At 41.7% G+C, this 22,979-nt stretch overlaps 1 protein-coding gene across 4 annotated transcripts in view; it reads right to left on the minus strand.

Annotated features, from left to right (window-relative positions):
* Positions 1–4,473: 4,473 nt before the first annotated feature.
* LOC736159 (RNA-binding motif protein, Y chromosome, family 1 member A1-like) overlaps positions 4,474–22,979 on the minus strand; it is a 30,343-nt gene continuing 11,837 nt past the window's right edge. The window contains exons 7-8 of one of the 4 annotated variants that reach the window (XM_063805059.1): positions 22,437–22,543; positions 4,474–5,818 (exon numbers count right to left, since the gene is read on the minus strand). In XM_063805059.1, the coding sequence (XP_063661129.1) occupies positions 5,801–5,818; positions 22,437–22,543 (125 nt within the window). In that variant the 3' untranslated portion in view covers positions 4,474–5,800. Of the gene's footprint in view, positions 5,819–19,896; positions 22,544–22,979 lie in introns of those variants that run through there. The other 3 variants (XM_054677251.2, XM_054677249.2, XM_016944697.3) reach the window with 3 other exon arrangements.

The following is a 22,979-nucleotide window of genomic DNA, read 5'->3' on the forward strand; positions in this document are numbered from 1 at the left end:
CAAGAGGCAGTCCCATCCAGCAACAGCCCAACGAAGGAGCCCTGTCACAATAAGAAAGGGCATGCAGATGAAATGAAACAGAGACTAGATTACCAGACACATGTTAGACACGGTTGTCTGCTTCTCATCCCACAGGAATCATGCTGCCCTATGATGGAACTGGGAGAACAAGAGTTTCCCTGTTGGCTACTGCATGGGAATTTATGATTTTAAAAGTATCAAAGCTGCCCAGTTATTAAAACGTGACAGTGTTTAGAAGGAAACACATGCAATGGATTCTGCTGTGTGTCACTGTTTGTGAACTGGAAAAATTTTAGTGTGGAAGACGGTGAGCCAGACCAAGGAAACCCTAATTCGTTGAGGAACATGGAAGTCAGAAATAGAAGAGGCAAGTGTGGAGGCCACATGTCACCCAGCATCAATCCATCCCCCTCCCATTTGGCCAAGGGTATGAAAGCTCTCAAATCGGCAATTTGCCAGGATGGCCCCAATTTGCACTCCACATGTTCATGGCATGTTGGAGAACTCCCACTTGAACACTGGGCCATGGTGTGGACTGCTTGTGTAATTAAGGGAAGGCAGGGATGCAGTTGGAAACAACTTCTATGTCATCTGTCTTCACCTTTTTTGCAGGTGATGGTATGGGACACAATCCATGCCTCACCAGATTGTATATTCTCTCCTCTCTGACCTTATTGCTGCTCACACTCTCTGTCCTAGAATGAAATCCCAAGATGATGGAGTAGTGCTCCCTCACCACATTAATCATCTGCTTGGCTGGTGCCATGTATTGATTAATCATACACATAGTTGATTACATTCATTGTGAAACACAATGCTTCATTTTTCTTCCTTATTCTCTACCATTTATTTTCTTCTCACACTAGTTATAGTTTGTAACTTATTTTGTCAAATATATGCAATGAGGTAACACTGCAGTATTGCAGAAATCACACCACATTGGAAATAGACTTATATTGCAATGGGAATATGTCCCTTTCCCCTTGCTGCCTGGCGAGCAATGAGGACAGGTTGTGGTGCTCCAACCCTAGGCATCATCTAGGGGTGAATGTTTACAGCTCCTGAATCCCCAGCGGGCATGTGTTAAATGATGGTAATTTTGTTTATTCATCTGTAGGTGGCTTGTCTTAGCTAACTAGAAACCCTGCCTTACTGTAAAGACAGAGGGCTTTCTGGATCCTGAGTTTCCTGCCTTGGTGTACCTGAAGAATTGGCTTACACGTAGGCTTGGAGAAGAAGTGAAAGACTTCATTGAGTGGAAGTTCTCAGCAGATGGACAGGAAGCCAGAAGGGAGAGGGAGTGGGAAGGTGCTTTTCCCTTGGAATGAGGCAGCTTAGTGCTCCCCTCCCACAGCCCCACAAAACTCTGTGTTCTTCTGTGGTGGATGGCCTCCTGCCTCAGTCCTTGTGCTCTCCATTCTCTGGTGTCCTCTCAAGGTCCATTTGCTGTATCTTCTTCTGCTGATGGTTCCTCTCGACCTCCAGCTGCTGTATCTCTGTCTGCTAGGGTCTCATGGTTTCTTACACCACAGGATGGGGGTACGGCAGGCTAGGGTGGTCTTGGAAAATGCAACAATTGCACACACACACACAAATAGAAGCATATGTCATCATCAATTTGGGCAAGAAAACAGAAGTGCATGTCCTCATCTAGGTCAGTGAGCACAGGCCTGAGTGAGGGTGGAGCCTTAGCCAAGAACCACACCCTCCTCTACCAGGCAGTTCCCTGCCCTCCTTCCATATCAATTTTTTTTTTTAAATTTAAAACTCCCAAAATAGTACCCAAATCCTTTAGAGAAGACAATTGCAGAAAATGGCATTAGAAGAGGCAGTCTAGGATTAGAGTCTCTACAAGGAAAATGAAAACACAGAAAGCATGTCCTATAGGCAATAGAATCACTGAGGAAACATATTCCCTGCTGAGAAGGAGAGGGAAACAAACCACCTTCTCTCATCTTCCTGTTCCCTAGTGTCTAAATGTCACCCTTTGACTGAACTGAAACAGGAAGTAATTTCTATGGAAACCTAGGAAGCATGCCTCCCAGGTGCCAGGCCTCTCTATTAAAGAGCAGTGCCAGGGAGAGGTGGGTGTTTTTTCCGTGGGCATACAAACCCAGGACCTCACAGAAAGGAGTGTCAGAGCCATATATAGAACCAAGGGATTGAGAAACAAGTAGTCTCAGGAACAATTCACGGATGATATTTGTGAAAAGACCAAAAAGTAAAACAGAGTTTATGAAGCAGTAAACATAACAAAAATGTAAAGAAAAGTAAGCAAAAATGTAATGTCCAGGGTATTTACCTTTCCTTTACAGGATTTTGAAAATCTCTTCCAGAATCCTTTTCCCAATATCTTCCATTCATGGATTCAATCAAGAAATATTTATTGAGCTAATATAGTCTAAGAATTGGGCAGATGGCATCATATGCACTGTTCGTACTTATATTATTGATATAAATAGTGTTTCTTTTATTCTACAGTGTGTTTCTCTTAAACATTCTCCTTGCAAATTCAGATCCTTACAGATGCAGTCAATTGTTCCTGCCCTAAGAAGATTCCCCAAACCCCTGTAAGCCCAGTTAAGAACTTCTTTCATCTCCAACTAAGTTACTAAATTCTATATATGGCAACACCTGTCAGAGTACATTGCAATTATTGCTCTTCTCTTCATTCTCCAATTAAACTATGAATATTTTGATGGAAAAGTCTATACAATGACTTGACGTTTGTCAATATTTATCGTACAAAAGTGATGATATATTTATATATATAATATTCTAATATATTTATCCTAATTTTTGGAAAACAATGTAAACAATATGTACTGCCCATTACCCATGAACTGCTCAACTTTAAACATTCTCTATGCTTTTGGAGCAATTATACAAACTGCCAAGAAACCTCTGAAAGTGTTTTTATTTCAATTTATTTTGTTTTGTTATATTGAATTATTTTGTAGAGCCAAAGTCTTTCCCTGTGGCCCAGGCTGAGATGCAGTATGTGATCACAGCTCACTACAACATTGAACTCCTGAATAACTAGAACAGCAGATGTGCATCATCATGCCCAATTTAATTAATTAATTATATTTTAGACGTAGATCTTGCTATGTAGCCTGTTCTGGACTCAAACTCTGGGCTTGAAGCCATCCTCCCTTCTCAGCCTCCCAAAGAGCTATGATTCCAGGCATGAACCACCAGACCTCAAAGAGGAAATTTTAGAGTTTAGAATATTGAAATATGTTAGACTTAATTTCTTCTTTCAATTTTGCATTAGCAGTGACACTTGAGAATAATTATTTCTTATGGTGAGAGTGTGATTTCTCATATTTGGTCACCATATTTTGAAATCATTATTCTGTTTACTTAAACCCTAATAACTGGTAGACAACTCAGCTGAAACTCGAGTACATGGGTGTTTTTTTCTTGAGGTTATGAAGACAAATGTAGAGAGACATTAAGAACCAAAGACATTTATTTTTCTATATGCTAAAGCTTTATCCTTGCAGATGCGGCATCATATATACTATGGATAGTTTTTTAAAATATCCTGAAATAGGCCGGGCACGGTGACTCAAGCCTGTAATCCCAGCACTTTGGGAGGCCGAGATAGGGGGATCACGATGTCAGGAGATCGAGACCATCCTGGCTAACAGGGTGAAAACCTCTCTCTACTAAAAATACAAAAAAATAGCTGGGCATGATAGTGAGCATCTGTAGTCCCAGCTGCTGGGGATGCTGAGGCAGGAGAATGGAGTGAACCCGGGAGTCAGAGCTTGCAGAGAGCCGAGATGGCACCACTGAAGTCCAGCCTGGGAGACAGAGGGAGACTGTCTCAAAAAAACAAAACAAAACAATCCAACAAAAAAATCCTGAAATACAAACTTTAGTAACCAATTCAGCACTTGCAATTTCCCAACTTTGTTTTCATCGCAAGTTAATGATGTATGGCAGTTCTAGTAAGTAAATGAATGTTTGAATTGCTGTGAGTTATTTTAGTCATTGCTCAGCTAACCATTTAAGTTATCAGAGATCTTTACTTGTACAATATCATAAATGCTGGACATTAAAAATTAATCAATAGGATTTATGTAACTAAAAGCTGCCACCTAATGTGACATTTTTCAGTAAGATAACAGCAGAATTATGCCAAAAAGAAGTCATTCCCATAGTTGAACCATTATAGCTATAGCAATTTCCACCAGAAGATTTGACAGTCAGAGTCCAGATCTGGGCAACAGTGATTACCATAATGGTTATTAATGAGAAGATAGTTTGATACATCTAGCTGTGTTTAGATGTCAGTGCCTTCAAGGGACAGGTTTGGCATACTAATAAGAAAGGGTGCATTGGACTGGATACTAAGAAACATATTGAATTTTTTTCTTGTTTCTACAACATGAAAGGTCAATTACAGATATGGAAACAATGGAACATTTCACAACATGGCCTGGCATTTCACTGCACTTTTATTTTTTTTAACCATGTACAAAGTTCATTACATATGCAAAGGTAGGACAGTTATCAGACAAAAGTTTTGGAGTCAGAGGTGATAGTCTTTTGTGGAGGGCACCCTGAGTGATGAAGTAGAGTGAGAATCAACTTTCAACTCCCAAAAGGGACAAAAAGTATGAAGCTATCAGCAGCTAATGTTATTGGATCAATTAAAATGAATGTTGACAGAGATTTTGTCGGCTTTACATCAAATTGAGTATAGTACTTCAAATTGAGTATTTGATAAGAATTAATTCTCATCAAATTTCCCACACATAAAATTGAGGATTAATTAAAAGATGACACAACCCTAACATGATGGGTATCTCATATAAATTTATATACATATATGGAACTTTCATTGTTCAAATATTGGTATATATCAAAATATATCTAAATCCATTCATGAAGAGTTATAAATTAAGAAATTATTCTATTTTACCATTCTACCATTCCCTTTCCAAGAATTTTGTCACAAACCTAATTTTTCCATCTTTTCTATCTGTTTGAAGCCTACTCTCTGGAGGCATGTAATGTATGGATACAGTAAAGCCGTGAGATGTCACAGGGTTTATATCAGAGAAAATAATAACACTGGTGTTATAAAAGATTCATTGTGAGGAGAAAGTTGCTTCATATGACTACAAATACAAAAGTATTACTTCATCAAAAGCTGATATCAGTCAATACAATTTGTTTTTAATGTTTTATTTAACATACTTAATCTCAAAAGAATTACTCAAGTAGTGTAATGTTATTGGTAATAAATAAGAATAAAGAATTTCCTTTCACTTGTTGATTATTTAAAATGTAAGTAAAATATTAAAAAGTATTGTATAATATAGGTTCTAGATCATTCTCTATGGTTTTTGTAAAATTAATAGCCTCAAAGGAATTTTTCGACACAAAGAATTTCCTTATATCATTTTATTATTGTACTTTCACTTTATTACTTGCTTGCATGTCATAACTGATAGAAATAAAATATTTTTATTTACACATATACAAAGCATGGATTATTGTTTAAGTTTTCTTGAGAGAAAGTCACCAATTATTTTATCTATATAGGAAAATTTTGACAAGAACAAAGTTCTTAACTTTTCTTTTGAAGTTTCATATTTCAGTCTAGGTGTGAGATGGAATTGACTGTGATCATTTTTTTATTTCACTATGACTACTGAGTTTCTGATATAGTGTTACAAATGAATGTATGTAAAAGATTTCTTTCTTTCCTCTTCTTCTCCCTTTGGACCTGTACAAGTGATTTCTGCAGTAATGTGCACCGTTATCTGAAATAAGGTTGCTGAAAGATACAATAAATGGAATTCTTTATTTCTGTGAATCTTTAGGAACAGACAAGTAAAACTGAAAGATAATTATGATATGAATTTAAATCCACAGTTTCTCACGGAAATACAACACGTGTGAAAATAAATTTAAAAATACATGCCTCATCCAAAACATCAGGTAGAAAAATGAAATATTTAATTTGACATAAAGAAGATTTCAAAAGTTATGATTACTTCTGGTGAGAGCAAGTAGCAATAAAAATCCTATTTTCCCTGTTTTAATACATGAAACTCTTACTGTATCTTCAGACTTTAAAAAGAGTTAACTCTAACTTAAGCAACAAATTTACAGCCATTTGAAACAGTGGGTGCATCATCTTTGAATTTCTCCAGGAATCTTTTGGGACAAATGTAATCTAATCTAGCTCTATAAGCAATTGAATTAATATATTAAATTATTATTACTGTAGTCTCACAATTTCATTTTCCCTGTCATATATATATTTTTTATTTTATTTTATTTCTTTTGAGATGGAGTCTTGCTCTGTCGCCTGTGCGGGAGTGCAGTGACATGGTCCCGGCTCACTGCAAACTCTGCCTCCCAAGTTCAGGACATTCTCCTGCCTCAGCCTCTGGAGTAGCTGGGACTACAGGTGCCTGCCACCATGCCTGGCTAATTTTTTGTATTTTTAGTAGAGACACAGTTTCACCATGTTAGCCAGGATAGTCTCGAACTCCTGACCTCCTGATCCCCCTGCCTCAGCCTCCCAAAGTTCTGGGATAACAGGCGTGAGCTACCATGCCTGGCTTTTCGGTTTCTACATATTCTCTTTAAAATTCAAAAGCCCCTAGGAAGTATATGATTAATAATGAAGACTGAAACAGTTGAAAAATAAAAACTGAGCAGCAGACACATTTCAATGTTTCCTTTATGACAATGCTACACTAGCCACATGATATACATGGTATAAATCACCATGAGAAAATAACATTTGTTTAGCACTTGACAGTTTATACAGTAACAGCAAATATTCTAATTTGACCTTCAAAATGATATATATGTATATATATGTGTGTATATATATGTGTGTGTGTATATATATGTGTATATATGTGTGTGCGTATATATGTGTATATATATGTGTGTGTATATATATGTGTGTGTATATGTGTGTGTGTGTGTGTGTATATATATATATATACACTTTTTTTAATGAAATTTCTCTCTGTCACCCAGGCTGGAGTGCAGTGGTGTGATCTCAGCTCACTGCAAGCTCAGCCTCCTGGGTTCATGCCATTGTCACGCCTCAGCCTCCCTAGTAGCTGGGACTACAGGCACCTGCCACCATTCCCAGCTAGTTTTTTGTATTTTTAGTAGAGACGGTGTTTCACTGTGTTAGCCTGGGTGGTCTCAATCACCTGACGTCGTCATGATCTGCCTGGCTTGGCCTCCTAAAGTGCTTAAAAAGAATTTTTAAACTCATGTTTCATAAATAAGAAAATGTGACTTAGTAATACAAATCAGAGCTGTTATATCTCCTTAGGAACATGTCAACCAATAAAGCAGAGTCATGAGTTTTCTTCTGGAGGGCTGAAGAAGGCAACGTTTTTTAAAATCATAAGTTTTTTTTTAACTTTTCATCATTTATTAATGTTTTGTTTATCAAAATCAGTGCTCTTATTTCCAGTTACATTTCCTGTATTTGCCTATAACAGCAGTTCTCAAACTTATTATTTCTCATTTCTCTCTGTGTCTGTAACAACTGCAAACTTAGAAGGGCAAGGACCACGTTTTTGTGAGCTTCTTGCAGACTGCCAGGCTTACTGGGGCATTTAGGAACTATCTGCTGAATGTTTGTGACATTTTTATGTAAGTTACATTCTAGACCACTTGACACTATTTGGTATTTGGGTTTGGAGAAAAATTCCTTTTAAGTTTTTTGTTCTTTTTTTATTATATTTTAAGTTCTAGGGTGCATGTGCACAGCGTGAAGGTTTGTTATGTAGGGATACATGTGCCATGTTTGTTTGCTGCACCCATCTCTCCCCCACCCTCTGACTGGCCCTCAGTGTGCGATGTTCCCCTCCCTGTCTCCATGTGTTCTCATCGTTCAACTCCCACTTATGAGTGAGAACCTGTGGCGTTTGGTTTTCTGTCCTTGTGACAGTTTGCTTAGTATGATGGTTTCCACCCTCATACATGACCCTGCAAACACAATGAAATATCATCTCATGGCAGTTAGAATGGGGATTATTAAAAAGTCAGGAAACAACAGATTGGAGAGGATGTGGAGAAATAGGAACACTTTTAAGTTTTGTTTTGTTTTGTTTTGTTTCAGTATATTCTACGGATATACTTATCAGAACGTGGAGTGGACAGTGCAGGTCATGGTCAGTTTGACCTCCAAACGAAGCACCCCATTCACATTGGAGGCTCTGCAGGAGAGGTCAGCCAGGGCATAGAACGTGGAGGCGCCCTTTGTCGGGGGGAAGATATTGGTTGTGGAAGACATCATGGCAGTGGTCCAGGTGGTGGTCGAGAAGAAGGCAAACATGGAGTATCAGGAGGAGGACCAGCAGACAAAGCCTGGTCCTGGCCCCAGCACGCCCCAGCCAGCAACAGAATCGCTGGAGTTCCTTTACTTGGAGCTGGGCTCCGCGAATGCCCCAGGCTGCATAGCCTGCCCGCAGCTGAGGCAGAAGTTTTGACAGAGGCTCCTGCCTGGCCTGCACGGCAAAGGAGCCATCATCCAGGGCACCTCCGGCTTCTAGGCCAGAGCCATATCCTTGCAGCTACCCATTCGGGATGACTGACAGCAGGGCATGAGCATCGCGCTTACGGGGGTGGGGAGCAGGGGAGCCAGGCCAGAGCCACATGGGATCAGCCAGGAGGCAGGGGATGGGGGACAGTGAGGGGAGCTGAGGCCAGGCTCCTGCAGATAGTAGGGCAGCTTGCTTGTGGGTGCCCTGAGAGCACGTGGTAGGGACTGGGAGCCAAGCTTAACACTCACAAGGGAGAACGGCGGCACCGTGGACCCTTCACACACAGCAGAAAGTTGAAGGCCACGTATCCCTGGTAAAGTCCTTAGAGGAAGGGGAGCCTGCATGCCCATGCCAGCCATGGAACCACCCCCACTCCCAGTGGCTGTGTCCAGCAGCCTCAACCCAGAAATACAAGGTGCTCAAGACTCGGGTTCATGGTGCACAGGGCTGCTGGTCTTTGCAAAGCAGGCACCAGCTCCCCAGACATGCCTTCTTCCCTCTGCCTGTGCTGCACACAAATAGCTGTAGGCCTTGAGCATATAAAACCTCCGTTGCACAAAGGCCTCCTTTGCACACACGCGAGCCCCATGGGGAGAGCCCGGCACAACCCTGCGGTCCCTTCTACCCACAGCGTTTCCCTCAAGTGGACACGCCCACACATCAGGGAAACCAGGAGAAGAGAGTACCACACACCTGGATACCCTCAGAGAAGCCTGTCCAGCACCCAGCACCCAAGGGCCACGTGCAGCTCAGGAACTCTGAGGAAACAGCTAGCTCACAACGCAGCACCCCACATCCAATCCCCTGCCTATTTGTGCTCTCCCCTTGTTGTCATCAGAGGCTCTCTGGGCCTCCCTCCACTCATCCACAAGACCACCACATCCACCACCGTATCCCCGAGGAAGGGCAGAGACAGGACCACCAATGCAGGTTGCCAGATCAAAGGTCTGGGGATATCCCTGCCCAACAATCTCCCAGCTTTTGCAAAGTTGCAGGCTGTTTCCTGGGATGCCCACCCAATCATCTGGAGTCTCCTTGACCAGAGGCAGACTATGCGGCACACCCAGATGTCACTCGGGCTTAAAAACCATGAGGAAATCCTGCTAAGTAAGCTACAGGATGGATTTTCAGGTCAGGTTGGGAAGCCTGGGTCTGGGGGAGGGGTGGAGGACCCTGGTCAGGGTGAGGTCCTCTTGGGGGTGTCTCAGCAGGACAGCTGGGAAGGGGAAACACGTGCTTCACCCACGCCAGCAGGCCCTCAGCCCAGCTAGAAGAAATGGTTCCTTTGAGTCTGTCCTTCTTCTTGGCTTGGCAGGTGGACAAATTTAGTCATCCTGGGTACTGGCGGAAGGATGAAGTTTTCCTTTCGTTACAACCTTTATTTTCACAGTGAAGCAGTCATTAAGGAGTATCGATTTGGCATCCTCAGTAAGGAGTGCCTCCCGGAATTGTAGAGGGGGTGGAGTGTGGGAGACTAGGCCTGGCATGAGCCTTCCCAACTCCTCTTGCTCCAGGGTACAGGGCGTCTGGCTCTACTGTAGTCCAGTGGTTCTACAGTCATGCAGGAGAGGCCTGCAGCTTCAGGCAGAACAAAGCCTAACTGAGCTTCTTCCACTGGTTGGCTGACTGTGACCACTCAGGGTCAGCCAGGATTGCTGAGGTGGGGGCCGCTGCGGGGCATCATAGGAAAGGATGTTGCTCATTTTTCCTTGCCATCTGGTGAATTGGCTTTGAACCATGACCTGACCAGTCACAGAACCCTGTCCCCAGTCTCCCAGATCATCAATCAGAGCCTCAATTCCCTGCAGTGCTACCACAAGGAGTTAGGCCCTCAGAGAGGAAACAGAGAGGAGGCCAGGTACACAGCCCAGGACTGGAGGTTCAGAGGCCTGTGGCTCCTGGAGTTGGGACACACGTGGAAAACTCAAGGCTTTGGGAGGAGCCTGCAGTGAGAAAGATCAGGCCATCACTGGGCTAGGGGAGAAAGGCCCATCAGGGAACTTTAACACTCATATTTCAGAACTGGGGAACCTGAAGTCACCTAAGAGGCAGAAGTTGCTATGATCAAAGGGTGAGAAGCAAGGCTCCACAGATAGATGCCTCATCATCCTTCTCTGGGGCCCTTCTGTGCCTTGCGGCCTGCTACCACCTGGGGCTCAGTCTGGGCTCAACTAGGGCCCTTTTACCCTCCATGCAGAGGTGCACAAGAGGTGCACCTAGGTCTACATCCTTCTAGAATGGCTATCCCAGTCCTGTCATCTTCTGTTTCAATGTCCCCAGGCTATCCTGACATTCTTTCTCCCCTCTGCCAGTCTCACTCATGCTGCCCTGGCACTGAGACATTTCCTATGACATTAAAAAAAGACATAAAAATTTTAAAATGCCTTAATAGCATAGATGCAGATAAAGTAATTTATAAAAAGTGCTCTTCCTCCTTAATTGTATCAATGTCTTTTTCATGATGGGGGAAAGAATGCAACATACTTTGGTAAGTTAAAAAAGTATAAAAGTAAACAGAAATCCTATTGTAGATTATCAGTTAAATGGCGGGGGACCTTCTGTGTGTCTAGGAAGAGAATGTGGCTCAGCATTAAGGTCCACCTTAGTGTTGGTGTAGACAACCAGTTTCACTCATACCAATGTGAGAGTGGGCACGTTTCAGCCTGCGTGTCTGAGCTGTGCCCATGTGTGCACGCCTATGTCTGTGTACCTTGGTTTGGGGAGGCCCACACTCAGGCCCACAGGTGTCCCTATCTCAGCTCTTCAGCTGGCAAGCAAGGCACTGCGATGTCTGGCAATCCAACTTCAGGACCCATGCAGCCTGTGCTCTTGGGAGACACAAAAAGTCTTCATGGTTCTCACAAATGGCAGAGGTAGGAAGAAAAGGGTGGCTGGTGCGAGCTCCCTAGAGGAGATGTCGTGGAAAAAATGGATTTTGGGATTCGCTATCTGGGAATCCCTGAGCACCAGACAGTGTCTGGCCCATGAGAGAGGAGAACAGTGTTTGCGTTCTGCAGGGCCTGAGTTCCCAGGGAGGCTGGCATTCTCCCCTAGAGGGCGCAGGTGGGTAGGTGGAGGAGAAACCTGGGCTGCAAGGTCAGATGGGTGGAACACTTACCACTAAGCCAGGTGGGAGCTCAGGAGAGGGCCTGGTGAGCAGCCACCTAACTGGCCAGTGACAACACATTGCAGTGCTGCATGTGCACGCACGAGCTTTGCCTAGCGCATCGTCTCCAGGATGCCTCACCTGGGCAGATAGGAAGCAATGCATACAAGATCCTAAGCTTATGGTCATGAGTGGACCCAGACGGGGGTCCCCGGATCACTGGTCTGAGGAGAGCCAGGCATGCAGGGTCTCTTCAGGACAGGGTCAAAATGCACAAGCCCAGCTCTCCACCTGGTGGATGTCTTGCTCTGATGATGGCAGATACAGCTCTTCCATCTAGATTGCAGATCCACAGGCTTATAACTTCCCCACCATCTTCTCTGGCACAGGCCCCTAGACTCTGGAACAGCCAGTTCCCCACGAGTGTTCCTTCCCGGCCTCCAAACTCACAGAAGGCTCAGTGAGGACTCTTCTCCTAGTACATGGCCACCCACAGGCATTGTCAACAACCAAGGGCCCTTCTACATTCCAGGGTCTTGCTGCCTTATGCAGAAGTGGGATAATGGGAAGGGAAAGAGCTAGAACAGACAGAATGGAGGCCATAAGCCTCACCCTCCCACATGGCAAGGGAATGAGGGGATCTTTCCCAGTCCAGGGAGCTGCTTCTCAAACACACCTGGAAGCCCAGCACAAGCTGAGGGATTCATTCCACCACAGCTGGTTTTGGGGGATTTCAGTGTGTGTAGGAGACATTGATTCTGTTCACCATACCAGGTGTACCTCTCCTCCAGGTCACATTATGCTGACACCCTCCTTAACCCAGATGGACTCCTCATCCTCACCACATGGTGTTGGCTGAAAGTGTTACTCCTGGTGTCCCAGCCACTGTTTCAAGGTGCAGAGACTGAGCAGCAGACCACTGGTCCAAGTAATATCCATAGAAATAGTAAAAGAGTGGCACATTGGACCTCATAGCATTTTTAAGACTAACTTCTTTACAAGCAATTCATCTGGATATTTATGAGCTAATCTCATTTATTTTATTTATTTATAGCTCTCATTTCAAAATCAATTTTTGCTTGAGTGTTATTTCAACATATAACAAAATGTTTGGAGCTATGACACATAGGTTTCAAGCTTAACAGTCTGTATCTGCTATTATGTTGGGTAAAACCCATCTAGCACTTATAAAATAAGTAATTATTAGGCATGGCCAACATCGTGGTCTAAAACCCACTTTGAAATTCTTCGCAAACCCATTTGAAAATATTCCTGATGTGACTGAACACAGTGCTTACTTTTAATGAATAGAATACAGTGCAAGCATTTTTTGGATACTGGGCCACCTCTGGTATAGGTTAGAAAAGGTGACACAGATCTGTCTAAGTCCCCTGCTCTCATAGTGACAAACCCCTTAGGAGCCCTGGATCAGTACATCATGAAGTCTAATACCCTGATAACATTATGCAGAAGGGACATCCCATGGAGAGACTCATAGAAACAGAAGGAGATGCCTGTGGATCTCAGCAGTCCAGCCCCCACTATTTGAGTCATGCTAGCCATGGCATCACGGAGATAAGAAGACACCTGCAGTGTGCCCACCCCCACAAACCAAGGTACACAAAGGTACACAGGCACAGGTTTGCACACGCATGCAACTGACAATGTCCCCATCCTGAACCATCACTAGATTGCATCCTCCTGAGTGCCCTTGAAACACAAGCATCTGGCTGACAGACTGTGAAAGATTGGAGAGACTGAATTTAGTAAATTATAATTATTGTTTTAAGCCACTAAGTTTTAGATAATTTTGAAAAGCACCGTAGACTACTAGAAAAACTGAGTTGTCTACTGATTTGAGTAATTGGGGAGAGCTTTAAAGGCCAACGTCATGAATGCTAATACCTTGGAAAAGTCAAACGATCAAGAGTCTTCTAAACACAACAGATCTTTAATGTCCCTTTGCTATGGCTGAAGAATAATCTAACATGTATCTGAAGGAGTATTTTGAAAGGCTTTGTTCTGGTTTAATTCTTGTCAGCTGCAGCAACTCATTTTTCACTTTAGGTCCCGGTCTACACTGATCTTTTGATCACTGACTGTGTCTGTGTGTGTGTGTGTTTTGAGTGTTACCATATTTTATCCAAAGGGGCTAAATAATAGTGCTGTAGCTATTTTGTAAACAAAAGCATTCCTGGAAGACAATATTGCTTATCAACTGAGCTTTAAAACAGATATGAGGCAGGGCACAGAGGCCCCCACCTGCATTCACAGAGTTTGACAGGCTGAGGTGGATGGATTTCTTGGCATCAGGAGTTTGAGAAAAGCCTGGGGAAACATGGCAAGATCCCATGTCTAATATCATACTAAAGATAGCTGGGCTTGGTGGCCCATGAATGTAATCTCATCTTCTCAGGAGGCTGATGCAGGAGAATCCACTGGACCCTGGGGAAGGAGTTTGCAGTGAAATCAGATCATACCACTGCACTCCAGCCTGGACACCAGAGTGAGACTCTATCTCAAAAAAAAAAAAAAAAAAAATAGGCCAGGCATCGTGAGTCATGCCTGTAATCCCAGCAAATTTGGAGGCTGAGGCTGGCAAATCGGTAGGTCAAAAGATTGAGTCTAACGTGGTGAACCATCTCTAATAAAAATACAAAAAAAAAAAAAAAACATAGCAGGCCATGGTGGTCCTTGCCTGTAGTTCCAGCAACTCAGAAGGCTGAGGCAGGAGGAGAATGGTGTGAACCCAGGGAGTGAACCTTGCAGTGAGTGGAAATCACATCACTGCACTCCAGCCTGGCTGACAGAGTGAGACGTCATTTCTGAAATAAAATAAAATAAAAATACAATAATAAAATGAAATGAAATAAAATAAAAATAAAACAAAAAATAAAAATAAAATTAAATATTAAAATAGGAGAGATTACTGAGGAGAGAAATGCATAAAAATGGGTGGACATTGTGGCTCACACCTGGAATCCCAGAATTTTGAGGGTCTGATGTGGGTGGATCACTTGAGGAGAGGAGTTCGAGATCAGCCTAAACAAACGTTGTGAAACCTGGTCTCTACTAAAAATACAAAAAAAAAAAAAGCCAGGATTTGTGTCATATGTCTGCAGTCACAGCTACTCTGGAGGGTGTGACAGAAGAATTGCTTGAATCTGGGATGGGGAGGTTGCAGTGTGCTGAGATCATGCCAGTTCACTGCAGCCTAGGCAACAGAGCAGGACTCCTTCTGAAAGAAACACACACACACACACACACACACACACACACACACACACACACACAAATCAAAGACAGAAACAGAGATAGGAAGAAAGAGAGAAGAAAGAAAGAAAGAAAGAAAGAAAGAAAGAAAGAAAGAAAGGGAGAAAAGAAAGAAAGTGGGAGAAGGGAGGGAGTGGGGAGGGAAGGAGGGAGGACAGAAGAAAAGGAGGAAGAAAGGAAGGGAGGGAGGAAGGAAGAAAGGAAGGAAGGAAGGGAGAAAGGAGAGAATGAAAGGCATAAAACCAAAAGGAAATGATTGAAAATACAAACTTGCCATTTTGCCCATTATCCACATGAATTTTGAACTATGTTTAAAATTATATTTAGATATCTAGTGGACTAACTGAAATTTTAAAATAAGCAGGTGTATATTGTCAAAATTACTCATGTAACTACAGTGTTAACTAAGATTTTTGTAGTTTTCAACAACCAAATCTAATTGACATTTGTCATCCAATCACATACTACTAGGACAGGATAGTCTGTGTTATGCTGCTTAATCTATGCTAAATTTAAAATGAAATCAAATCTGCAAAACATTTTATAGTTACTATTACCAGTAAAGACTATTTCTGTTCTGGACTTGTGGAGGGTTTTATGTCCCAGTTTTGATGATTCTGGCAGAAAGACTTCCTGGTCCAGACTCAACCCTTAACACCACAGTATACACACGTTCAGGCATTAAGGGGAAAGAACATCCAATCCTACTGCTTTCCTGCATTTATTCCCATGTACAAGCAAATGTGCTGTTAGTGACTATAAAATATTCATATATTTGATCAAGGAAACTTGTGTTTCCAAAGTGTAAAACAAAAATATTACTATCAGTTGTATTTTTATTATTTATTTACTTAGAGGCAGTCTTGCTCTGTCACCAGGCTGAATCATACATCACTGTAGTCTCAGACTTTTGGGCTCAGAGGATCCTCCAACATCAGCCTGTCAAATTACTGAAATGACAGACTTGAGCCATTGTACCCAGCCTCAAGTTTAGAGATAAAGGGTAATTAATATATTGTAATCCATATAAATATACATAATTGCAGGTTCTCTAGAAAGCTGTAAGAAACCACTGAAAAACTGCCATTGTGGACAAGGCTTCTGGCAACACTGTAATGCAAGCAAAGGGGTGGGTCCTTCTCCACTGAGCCTTCAGATGATACCAGAGACTGGGTTGGCATTCCCACTGCAGCTTTTTGAAAGAACATGAAACATATATGTGTGCATTTTTTGTTTGTTTGTGTGTGTGGTGTGTGTGTGTGTAAGCATACATTGATAACCAGTTGAACAAACTAGCATTACCCACACAGTGGAATATGATGCAGCTCTTTGTAGATGTGGTAGAATTCATCCTGAATCTATTGGTTTCTGGGCTTTTTTTTTTTTTTTGGCTAGTAGGTTATTTATTCCTAATTATTCAATTTTGGGTATTGAAATTGGACAGGCTGGAGCTGAGACTGGGTCCACTTAGATGCTCTTGTGGAACAGAGAGTGGCATGCCTGTAATTTTGGCTCTGGTGGCTACTGGAAGGTCTCTGCACAGATGGGCTAGTTTTCTGCCTGCAGCAGGAGGGACTGGGGCTGACAATCAGCTCCCTTGACATCTGCTGTTAAACAGATCATTTAGAGCCTGGTCTCTCTAAGAAAGTTGCGTATTGCCCAGAAGGTTTCTCAAACATTACGTAGCTCCCTGACTAAAGTGGAAGAGCCAGAGCTAAGAGTGGGTCTTTCCCATAGAGGACAGAAGCTGGAGAGTCTACATCCATCTTCTGCTGGACAGAACCTGCATAGACTACATTCATTGTCTCAGACAGGCACATTTCCCAGCAGGGTAGTTGCTTCCCAGCAGCAGAGGGAGGAGCTGGAGCTGAGACTGGGATTCTCTGTTTCTCAATAAAGTCATGTGCTCTAGAGATTCTAACACCCAGTGATTTCCATTAGGCATATCAGAAGTGATCCTCCTTCCAGGCGTACCAAGGATTATTATATCAGCTACCTGTCCACTGGGTCCAGATAAGGCCAGAAACTTCATCCCTAACCACTAAATTGCCTGTGCTTTTCAGCCTGGGGATGGGTGGAGCACACAGGACTAGGATAGTCAAAAGTATGGCAGCTGGGATTGGGTGGGGTCACATGCCCCTTCTGTGGATAGTCACCAAGCTGCCTCTTTGTCACAGCTTTGGAAGTTTTGCAGAGAAAACTAGAGTGGGATTTGGCAATTGCCCAGTGATTTGAGCCTGGCAGACCCATCAATCATGGTTGGCTGCTTCAGAATGATGCTATTGCCTAGTTTATCTGATGGTACATCTCTGCTGGCTGGAATACAAAGCCACTAGTAAGATTATTGTTATGGTCATTGTGAGCCCCATCCATGTAGTTTGTTTATAACTGACCCCAGTTGTCTGATACTCCCAATGTTTCCCAAAGGGTAAGACTAGAGAGAACATAATGTGAAGAATTGCAGAACAGAAAAGAAAAGGCTGAATGTACACCTGCAACTCCCTCCTCTCTGAAGAAACTGTGAGTCCCGGGAAATTTTTTGTATGCAACAATGTGCTGGCTTGGGGAGGATAAAAAGCATCAAATAAAAACTGTTCTTTATTCTATCTCTGTGTTTATTCTCAGTTCTACGGTAGAAAAAGTGGCATAGATTCATTCCCAAGTTATCGAATCATTCACTAAGGTGTCCTTATCTAACGATAATTGAGTTGAGTTTTTTTGTGGAGAGGGTGTAAATTAGCAGAATCACAGAATGCCTATTCTGCCATATCAGACCCTAGAAACAGGAAAGTTAAAAGCATGGTTCAGGCTGAGCAAAATGGCTCATGCCTCTAATGCCAGCACTTTGGGAGGGGAGGCTGAGGTGGGCATATCATGAGGTCAGGAGGTCGAGATCATCCTGACTAACATGGTGAAATCACCTCTCTACTAAACATACAAAACAAAAAAATTAGCCAGACCTGATGGCCCATGCCTGTAGTCCCAGCTACATGGAAGGTCAAGGCAGGAGTATCTCTTGAATCCTGCAGGAGGAGGTGAAATAAGCTGAGATCATGACACTGCACTCCAACCTGGGTGACGCAGTGAGACACAATCTCAAAAAAAAAAAAAAAAAAAAAAAACTGGTCCTAAGGGAGACATTTAAAAGGTTGAGGTGCTTCCATGGAGAAGCTGAAAGCTAGAGCAAGCCAAGGGTTGGATTTAAGGAACAGCTCACGGGACCATTGAAAACCATCTCATTGTCCTCCATGGAATACAGGAAATAGTGAATGCTGATATCCACTGATTACTGATATAGGTGAGTTATCAGCCAGATATACATGTCTTATTCTGTTTATGTTCCTATAAAAGAATATGAGACTGGAAAATTTATAAAGAAAAGAGCTTTAATTGGCCCCTGGTTCTGCAAGCTGTAAAAGATGTGTGGTGCCAGCATCTGCACCTGGTGAGAGCCTCACGAGGCTTCCACTCAGGACAGAAGCTAAAAGGAAAACGGGCACGTGGAGAGAGCAAGAGAGAAAAGGGGAGAAGGTATCAGGCTCTTTTCAACAACCTATTTGGATGTAAGCTGCATTGTGGAAACTAATACAGTATAAAACTCACTTATTAACCCTGGCGAGGGCACCAAGCCATTTATGAGGGAACCAGCCCCATGACACAAACAAACACCTCCCACTAGGTGCTATTTACAGACTAGAGGACCACATTTCATCTTGAGGCTTGGAGGGACAAATGTTCAAACTGTATCAATAGGAAAGTTTAAAATCATGTGGAGTTATCGTAAAACAGTCCTTTTTCCTCTTTAGAATCCTGGGATTACAAAAAGCTAGGCTTTATTAGCTTCCAGAGATTGGCAAGGTAGTATTCAAACTCTTAGTCTGCAAACTGAGAAATCAGGGCGATAATTGGGTAGTCTGACTTCTTCGAAGGGAAATTTAGAAGCTCAGTATATTGCTAGAGTGAGTGATGATGAAGACAGATGATAAATGCCTATGTGACTGCTCTGAGAGGATCTTGACAGATCCAAAAGTCAGGAGAATTAGAAGCAAGATACCTGGGCAGAAGCTACAAAACTCAAGACATGGCCAAGTTTGGTGTCTCACACATGCAATCCCAGCACTTTGGGAGGCTGAGGCAAGTAGATCACCTGAGGTCAGGAGTTCAAGACCAGCCTGACCAACATGGTGAAACCTTGTCTCTACTAAAAAATACAAAAGTTAACCTGGCATGGTGGTGGGCACCTGTAAGCACAGCTACTCTGGAGGATGAGACAAGGGAATCACTTGAGCCTGGGAGGCAGAAGTTGCAGTTAGCTGAGATCATGCCATTGTACTCCAGCCTGGGTAACAGAGCAAGACTCCATCTCAAAAGATAAAAGAAAAAAAAAAAAAGTCAAGGGCATTAGATGTACAGTCTAAGATCTTCAAGGTACAAAGTGGGAGCTGAGCTTTCTTGGCTGCTTGAGATCCAGTAAACAAGGAGGAAACAGTTTCAGAAGTGCTTCAATGTCTATTTAAATCCTTCTTTTATCTTGAGGTCTTAGAAGAGTTATGAATGCCAATCTGTGTTAGAATCCAGAGATAGGCAAGTTAGGAATCATTTCATTGAGAAGCAGCTGTAACAGTTGGGTCATTACATATGTAATTTAGTACTTGAGTCCTCAGAGAGAAGCCGTGAAATAACAGTTCCCTATTGATTCTAGAGTACTGTGTCAGACATAAACTATAGAACAAGATCATGATTCAATTTTTCTTACCTCTTTTTAAGTGAGTATTTTCATAATCCTATGTACAGGAGTATCTCAATTAGTTTCTCAGTTTATCTGGCAGAGAATTGATGTGGGTGTGGCTTTTTATTTGTTGCATTTGTGGATGAAAGAACAAATTAATGCTTCCTATTTTTTCACCTTGTTGGAGATATCTTTTTTATTAATTTTTTTACTTATTTTTTAAAATTTGTACATAACAGTTGTAGTTACTTGTGGCATACATGCGATATTTTGATACAAGCAATGTGTACTGGTAAGGAAGGGATCAAAGAGGGGATGAGGTGGGTTAAATTATAGTTGCTTAGAAGGAATAAGATCTAGTGTTCAGTAGCACATGATGAGTACACTTGATAATGACTTATTGTTTATCTCAAAAAATTAAAAGAATGAAGGTGGAATGTTGCTCATACCAAGAAATGAAGTGCCAGACTCAGTGGCTCATGGCTATAATCACAACACTTTGGGAGGCCAAGGAAGGAGGATCACCTAAGTCTGTGAGTCTGAGACCAGCCTGAACAATATATCCGAAGCATTGTCCCTACCACAACACACAAACACAGAAGCTGGCACAGTGGTGTGTGTCAGTAATTCCATCTCCTTGGGGGGCTGAAATGGAAGGCTCTCACATTTGAGCCCGGGAGTTAAATGCTGCAGTGAGCTACGATGGTGCCACTGCAGTCCAGGCTAGACAACTGAGTGAGAACCTGTCTCTAAAAAAGAAAAAAGAAATGATAAGTGCTTGAACTGAAAGATACCCTATTTATTATTTATATATTTGTTGATTCATATAATTATTTTTGAGTTGTAGTATTGCTCTGTCACCCAGGCTAGAGTGCGTGGTGCAATATTGGCTCACTGCAGCCTCAAGCTCCCAGGTTCAAATGATTCTCCTGCCTGAGCCTCCCAGTTAACTGTGACATACTACAGGCATGTGCCACCACACCCAGATAATTTTTGTATTTTGGGTAGAGATGGGGTTTCATGGTATTGGTCAGCCTGGTCTTGAACTCCTGAAGTAAAGTGATTTGTAAGCCTCATCCTCGCAAAGTGCTGGAGTTAAAGAACTGAGCCATCACACCTGGAGAGTAAGATACAAAAGACTAGGGAGTTCTATCTTTCACTTCATCCTTAGAATCCTACGTTATAGGTGAATGAAAACACAGCTTCACAACATGAATAACTCACTTGAAAATCAAGGTTGGTAACTTCTCCCTTTAAAATTATTTGCACACTTACCCTACAAAAATTGATGATCTTGTCAAAATTTTCTCAAGAAAATACATTCTCCCTGCAGATTAATCTGTTAATTGTAAGAATTATGGACTGTAAAACTTCTAGAACTTCATGTATTTCATTACCTTAGGTTGGATAATCAGGAAAATTACTTTGTTTAGACATTTAGGTCCAAATCTTTTTATTTTTATCATTTGATGATTTCTTAAACCCTTAAGCAATCTCCTATCTGAAACTTTATGCTATTGTTTTATGTTTCGCGTACTTCACTTTCCCAAAAGTATGAAGTTTAAAGCATTTCCATTCATATCATCTATTACATCTGATAGGCTGAGGGCGGTGGCTTATGCCTGTAATCTTAGCACTTTGGGAGTCCAAGGAGCATGGATCAGAATTTAAAAAACAGCCTGACAAACATGGTGAGACACTGTCTGTACTAAAAATACAAAATATTGGCCAACTGTGGTGCACACATATATATTACCAGTTACTCAGGGTGCTGGGCAGAATAGCTTGGACCTAGAAGTTGGAGGTTGCAGTAAGCCAAGATGTGGCCACTGCACTCCAGATTGGGTGACAGAGCTACACTTCATCTCAAAAAATTTGATAAAATCCCAAACATTCTAGATTGTTCCTACTTGTAAGAACTTACTACTAAACTATCACTTACAGCAACCATTGTCAAAACTTTCAGGAAAAAAATTTACATGCGCACCTCCCAAGACAAAACACTTATTTTACACTATTTAAACTAGGAACACTTAATTTCATTATGCTATGCACTTGAGAAACCTAGCTAGTTCAGTTTTGATTTAGGTTAAAAAAAAAAAAGTTTTCATTACCATTATTCCTCTTCAGTCACAGAATGCTTTAAGTAGAATGTTCCAGATGTCTTAAACTTTATTATCAATCACATCTAATTATTTCCTTTCACCTATACTATTCCTCTAAAAGATAAAGTTTGTATGGTGAGGCAGAAGTTTTGTAGTCTTTCTGAAGACTAGTCAAATATTTTAAGCTTGTAAGTTTTTAAAGAGAAACAGCTTAATTAGAACACCTGTGGAGTTTGCAACGGAGATGTAACATATGCCTAATTTTGTATCTGTTTATGTTCAAAGAAACAAAGGAAAATGTTCTACAAACAACAAAATGTACTCTTCTATTGAATTTGCTTCTAAGCATGTTCAGCTAAGCAATCACATCGACATTTTGCATTACACGTAAAATTTTATTCTGAAAATTTTAATGTAGATGTTACGTCTAAACATTTAGTCTTCAAGTAGCATTAACAAGTATGAAATTACTTTGAAAAAAATCCTTTTCCTTTGAATACCTCAAAAAATTCATGGAGAAAGTTACTAAGAATCTCTCTCCACAAAACCAACATGTTTCTTTTAGTAATATGCGGGTAACAATCCAGAAATAACATGTCAATTTTCTATTTGCAAACAAGGTTTGGTATGCAATAACTATTATTTTGAATACTTGCTTTAATATCTGCTTCAGTCTCTTTTCTCCAATCGACTTTCCCCACCATCTCCTGTAGATGTCCTGTAACAGGAGCTATCATATGCTTCATGAGGAGCAGGGTGCACCCTATCAAGAGAAGGTGAATTCTTTTGGTCTTTTCTGTAAGCGTGCTCATGACCACAGGAATAAAAATCACTGCAGTTCCTTGAGTAACTCTCCAGACTTCTGCCATATCTATCTCCTGTATTTTTATAATCATGGCGACTGCTTTCACCATAAGACATCTGAGACCCTCGTGCAGGTGGTGCAACATGAGAAGTCCTGCAGGGCTCAGAAGATAATATTTTGAACTACATTTAAACATTTTTACTCCTATCACTAAAGCATGAATTAGTTAAAGTACTATTTGGAAATATCTACTGGCCTCTGCCTTTGTTGACAGGATATTAATTATGCCTGCAAAAGTCAGAAGGTTTTATTTAAAGAAGTGTAAGAGTAGTATTTTGAAGCTTAACAAATTTAATTCTACAGTAAACATTGAGTCACATTTTCTGAATGTGAA

Source organism: Pan troglodytes, chromosome Y (assembly GCF_028858775.2).
Source record: "Pan troglodytes isolate AG18354 chromosome Y, NHGRI_mPanTro3-v2.0_pri, whole genome shotgun sequence".
Taxonomy (NCBI): Eukaryota; Metazoa; Chordata; class Mammalia; order Primates; family Hominidae; genus Pan; species Pan troglodytes.